A 6,354-nucleotide genomic window follows, 5' to 3' on the forward strand; every position below is an offset into this window, starting at 1 on the left:
TCAGAATTACAGTCTTTTATTTTCTGCTATGTGATGTGAGAGTTGGACTGTGAAGAAGGTTAAGCACCAAAGAATTGATGCTTTTGAATTGTGGTGTAGGAGAAGACTCTTGAGAGTCCCTTGGACTGCAAGGAGATCCAACCAGTCCATTCTGAAGGAGATCAGCCCTGGGATTTCTTTGGAAGGAATGATGCTAAAGCTGAAACTCCAGTACTTTGGCCACCTCAGACAAAGAGTTGACTCATTAGAAAAGACTCTGATGCTGGGAGGGATTGGGGGCAAGAGGAGAAGGGGACGACAGAGGATGAGATGGCTGGATGGCATCACGGACTCGATGGACATGAGTCTGAGTGAACTCCGGGAGTTGGTGATGGACAGGGAGGCCTGGTGTGCTGCGATTCATGGGGTCGCAAAGAGTTGGACACGACTGAGCGACTGAACTGAACTGATTTTCTGCTATCCTTCCCTTGCTAACAATGGTACCTGACTTCTCACCCAGAAAGGAGCCAGAAGGGAAATGGCAAGGTTCATAATTCATTATGATTCAGTTAGCTGATATCATGTTTCCTAGGTTTGTTAAATACTTAAAACAATACTTAAAGCTGATTCTTTCATTGGGTGCTTTCATTAATTATTTGAAGAAATTTCTTTCCAACTTTTACCTCTCCACTTGACTTTGATCTTGAAGAGATAGCAGTGAGCAGTCTTGCATCTTAGTTCCCTGCCTAGAAATTGGACCTGGGTGGCCTGGATGAAAACCAGGAATCCTAGCTGCTAGTCTACCAGCAACTGGAGACTAGAAACACAGTTTCCCTGGCTCTTGCTTCTTATGAGAAATGAATTTCTCAAGGAAACAAAAACTGCAAAAATAAGTACAACATTTATTATCAGAGATACAGCGTAACATGTGGGAGAGCTGCTGCTGCTGCTAAGTCACTTCAGTCGCGTCCGACCCTGTGTGACCCCATAGACGGCAGCCCACCAGGCTCCCCCATCCCTGGGATTCTCCAGGCAAGAACGCTGGAGTGGATTGCCATTTCCTTCTCCAATGTATGAAAGTGAAATGTGGGAGAGCACACAGAATCATAGTTTGCTTATTTAAGACAAGATCAAGCCAAAAATACACACCCAGAGAGAAAGGATGTGAGTGTCCTCCGTAATGGGGAAGATCACAGTAAGAGGTGATTCAAATAACTTACAGAGGGCAGTTCTCCCCAGTCTTTGTTTAAAAATGAAAGCATTAATCGCTCAGTCACGTCCAACTCTCTGCGACCCCATGAACTGTAGTCCACCAGGCTCCTCTGTCCATGGAATTCTCCAGGCAAGAATACTGAAATGGGTAGCAATTCCGTTCTCCAGGGGATCTTCCTGACCCAGGGATTGAACCTGGGTCTCCTGCACTGCAGGCAGATTTTTTTACCACCTGAGCCACCAGGGAAGTCCAGTCTTAGTCTATCTTTGCCCAATTATCTTGTTTTCTTTTTCACACCTGTCCTGCCCTAGGACCCTCCCCAATATGCTTGTGCAACTTTTTCCTAAGATGGACTCTACCACACAGACCTGTGGGAGTCTTGGCATCACATATCATGGGGCATCAACCCCTCCTTTCTGTACCTGTGTTTGCTGTCAGGGAAGTTTCCTTGATCTCAGAAGACTTCTGCATGTTATCTCTTTACTCCAGCAAAGCTCAGCTTTTGCCACTAGCTTCATCCTTGGAATCTCTGAGGGAAAACAAAGCTTCAGTTGTACTCCAATTGACAAACACCAGTTGTCCAGGCCAGGGGTCCATCTATATCCTACATCAATTTTAACTAATATATTTTTATGTGATTGCTTTTGACTCCGTCCACAACCCAGATCCCCTTTACGTTCTTCTGGTCAGGATCTACAACCACACCATGCCTGCTCTCTCTAACATGTAGGCCACCCAGGAAATGGGCAGCCTTCCTGTGTGAAGCAAATGTCCTACCTCAAAACAGCAATAGTCCCCTACTCAATCCTGCTATCAGAGCAGCAGGGTAACTTCCATTGCTCCATTTAAATTTCCAGGGGTAATAAGGAACTGGTCTGCTGTGTCTCCTCCCCACAGCTCAGGGGACCTATAATTTCTGAGTAGAAACCTTGTGGAAACTCTCCTTTCATTCAGGGACAGTGGGATGCACCTCCGTATTCCTTTCTCTTGTATGGGGGTGGGGGCTGGGAGACTTAGCTCTTTCCAGTGGGTCTCTTCAGAAACCTTTATTTAAATCCTCTAATTCATAATTCTTTTAAATCTTTGATTAGAGCAGAGTTTCTTAACCTCAGTAGTGCTAACAGCTGAATACAAATGTGCTGAGCTGAGTTCTGAATAAGTAAGGCATTGCTGAACAAAATAGTGATAGTAATTTCTTTCGGTGTTTGAAAGTTTTCCAAACTTTCCAGCTCTTGCTTGGTTAGGGACCTATGGGGCATGTGCAGGTGTGTACACACACAGCCTGTTTATAGGGACCATAGATTAAAGAGACATGTGTTGAGGAGGTTGGAAATGATAAGCCCTTGTATTCTTAATAGAGAAAAAAATAATCCATTATATATGCATATATATGTAAACTTTTGCTGTTGTTTAGTCACTCGGTCGTGTCTGACTCTTATGACCTCATGGACTATAGCCCACCAGGCTTCTCTGTCCATGGGATTTCCCAGGCAAGAGTACTGGAGCGGGTTGCCATTTCATTCACTAATGTATATGTGTTATTTCTGACTAATAAATGTTGACTAACTTCCTAATTAACAGACTCGTGGGGAGAAAGAAGTGTTTTTTTCTGAGATAAGTTGTATTTGTTTAAGCTATTAAAATAAGTTTTTATGTAAGCTATTGATATCTAAGTAAATTATAAACTATAAACTTGTTTATGATATTTATTGGAAATTAAAAGACACTTATTCCTTGGAAGAAAAGCTATGACAAACCTAAATAGCCTATTAAAAAGCAGAGACATGACTTTGCTGACAAAGGTCCATGTAGTCAGAGCTATGTTTTTTCCACTGGTTATGTACAGATGGGAGAGTTGGACCATAAAGAAGGCTGTGTGCTGAAGAATTGATACTTTTGAACTGTAATGCTGGAGAATACTCTTGAGAGTGCCTTGGACAGCAAGGAGATCAAACCAGTCAATCCTAAAAGAAATCAACCCTGAATATCCATTGGAAGGACTGATGCTGAAGCAGAAGCTCTGATAGTCTGGCCACCTGACACGAAGAACCGACTCACTGGAAAAGACCCTGATGCTGTGAGAGACAGAGGGCAGGAGGAGAAGGGGATGACAAAAGATGAGACGGTTGGATGGCGTAACCCACTGAAAGGACACAAGTTTGAGCAAACTCTAGCAGCATGCCAGGGAAGCCTGGCGTGCTGCAGTCCATGGGGTCACAAAGAGCAGGACACGCTTAGCAACTGAACAATGATGAACAATGAACAGCAAATCTTTTTCTAGAGTTCACATTTAAGCAATGTCATATGATATTTATCTTTCCCAGTTTGGCATACTTCAAGAAGTTGTAATGTTAATAGTGATGTCAGTTAGAGAGGCAGTATTTGCAGTGGTTGAGTACAAACATTGGAGACAGACTGGTATTGAATCTCACTTGGATCATTATGTGAGTTGCTTTGAACAATTTATTTCATTCTCTATACTTCATAAGATTGTTAGAAAGATTAAATGAATTAATGCAAAAATAATTTAGAACCGAATCTGGCACTTTTAGGAAACAGATATTACAATTATTATTATATTAGTAATATTTATTATTATAGAAAATGATTCCTAGCTTAATCTTCCTCTGCAAAGTTTTGTCTAATCACTCAATTGACTCTAATAGTTATCTTTCTATGAATGAAATTGATTTTTGTTAGATGTATTGTTACACATTTGTTCTGTCCTATAAGTTTTGAATCTCCTTTCCTGATCTTTTACTCCTCCCCACCCCCCAGTAAATCTACCTTTGTGATGATAATTATGATGTTTAGGATAACATCAACAATGATGATAATAACGACACTGTGGCCAATAGTCTAGGACTACAGTGATCATTATATTTTAAAGCCAAATGTGGAAGTCACATTTTGATGTGGTGGAACATGTGAACAATGGCTCGGCGGATCTCCTTTGTCTTGGCAGTATAAATGAGAGGGTTGAGCACAGGAGGCACGAAGAGGTAGATGTTGGACAAAAGGACATGTATGTAGCGTGGGACATTTTTCCCAAAGCGGTGCACCATGGAGACCCCAATCATTGGTACATAAAATGCAAGTACAGCCAAGATATGTGACACACATGTGTTGAGAGCTTTGAGGCGTTCCTCACGGGAGGCAATGGCCATGACTGAGTGCAGAATGAGCACATAGGAGAGGAAGATAAATAACAAGTCCATGCCAAACGTGGATATAAGAACAAAGAGTCCATAGATGATATTGATTGTGATGTCAGCACAAGCCAGCTTCATCATGTCTGGGTGAAGGCAGTAGGAATGGGAAAGGACATTGGACTTGCAGATAGGCAGCCTCTGGATGAGGAAGGGAAGAGGAAAAAGGGTGATGAAGCTCCGAGCAGTCACAGCTAAACCCATTCCAGTGATGACTTCATTAGTGAGAACAGTGGCATAGCGCAAGGGATCACAAATGGCCACATAGCGGTCAAAGCTCATGGCCAGCAGAATGCCTGACTCCATCATGGAGAAGGAATGGATGAGGAACATCTGGATTAGGCAGGCATCAAAATCAATGGTGCGGGCATTGAGGCAGAAGGTTCTGAGAACAGTAGGCAGTGTGGCCACGGACATGGCCACGTCACTGAAAGACAGCATGGACAGGAAGTAGTACATGGGCTGATGCAGGCTGGGCTCCGCTCTCACAGCCTGCAGGATCACTGTGTTGCCCCCGAGAGCCACAGCATACATCACACAGAGGGGTCCTGCTAGCCAGAATTGAGAGCTCTCCAGGCCAGTGATACCAGTCAGAAGGAAAAAGGCAGGGTGAGTGATATTGAACAACCCCATGGCAGAAGGAAACCAGAGAGCTTTTCAGGGTCAGACCTTCTGATTTAGTGATTTCTGAGAGCTGCACTTACTGGAAGGGAAGGAACCAGGAGTAAAAGAGCAGATGGTGTCTACACAGTTTAAACTGATGCATTCATGAAATCACTTGTTTTGAGAAAATACAGGCAAACTTCTTTTCTTCATACTTTATGATCATCAAGTCATAGGCTGGGCTACATATTCCCTCTGTTTTATGAAAGAAGGACAATATTGACAAATGGTTAGGTATGTCAATTAATTACAAAGAAAATGTTCACACTATGGTATCTACAATTTTAATCACATCTTTGAATGGGAATAGGTTAATTAAACTTCATAGAGAACTATTACAAAGGACATTGGGAGTATGATTCATCAGTAATTATACAAGTATTTAAATTTTTCCTTCACAGTGTTGTTTGATTCAGACATGTCACTAATTAATGATAGCGTTCCCCAGAGCTAGTCTGAATTATGATATATGTTTGGTTAGGGAGGAGAAGGGCCAGTGAGACTTTGATGAAATTGACTGCCAGTGGATATCAGTTTTTTGCTAGCAAAGTTGCTGCGAAAAAGCAACAAAGAAACCTTTTATTTGTGCAAAGGTGTGAAGTTGTTCCTGTCTGGGGAAAATTTGTGAATTCTCCTCTAAATCTGGTATAGGTATACTAACATTCAGATTGTCTAAAGACCATAGTTTTTTCTTTATTTTTTAATTGAAATATAGCTGATGTCAGGACCATGGTTTTAAATCTATGTCATAGTCATCCATGTTTAGATATGTTCATCTATTTATGGCTACAGCTTATGATTAACTGATGTCTTTTTCTCTGGGGGACTTTTATATACTTTTTTATATATCCTGAGAACTTTTATACATCTTTTTTCTCAGAATTAATAAAATGAGAACAAAGTTAGATCATGTGTGCTGGCTCAGCTCTTAGTCTGAGCCGTGGAATTGGCAATGATCACTTCGCTCCTATTTTTCTGAACCTTTCTTGTGCCCAAGTCCTGCTTTATTTCCTCGACTTGCAGCAATGTTAGTGAATCATAGAAACATTGATCTCAAGGAATCTGACTCTGGAAAGTGACAATCTAGAGAAGTACGGTGAATCACTCAGAATTACATAAGCAGTTAGTGGCTGTTTCAGGATTAGGACCCCAAGGCAAAGGACAGTCCCACTTATTCTGTTCACTCAGCTAAGATATTGCCTGCACACAGTGTCTCTCTCTTCACCCTACCCTTTTCCCAATGTAACCCTTTCTTGGGGCAGGGTTAAACCCTTTCAGGACAGTCAGCTG

General features: G+C 41.9%; 1 protein-coding gene across 1 annotated transcript; it reads right to left on the reverse strand.

Moving 5' to 3' along the window:
• Positions 1-4,095: 4,095 nt before the first annotated feature.
• LOC120876617 (olfactory receptor 51I2-like) lies at positions 4,096-5,034 on the reverse strand. Its single transcript, XM_040258591.1, has one exon. It carries the CDS (start codon positions 5,032-5,034, stop codon positions 4,096-4,098), a length of 939 nt encoding a protein of 312 aa, XP_040114525.1.
• Positions 5,035-6,354: the final 1,320 nt, after the last annotated feature.

The sequence above is a fragment of the Oryx dammah genome, unplaced genomic scaffold (assembly GCF_014754425.2).
Source record: "Oryx dammah isolate SB20612 unplaced genomic scaffold, SCBI_Odam_1.1 HiC_scaffold_17, whole genome shotgun sequence".
NCBI classification, from domain to species: domain Eukaryota; kingdom Metazoa; phylum Chordata; class Mammalia; order Artiodactyla; family Bovidae; genus Oryx; species Oryx dammah.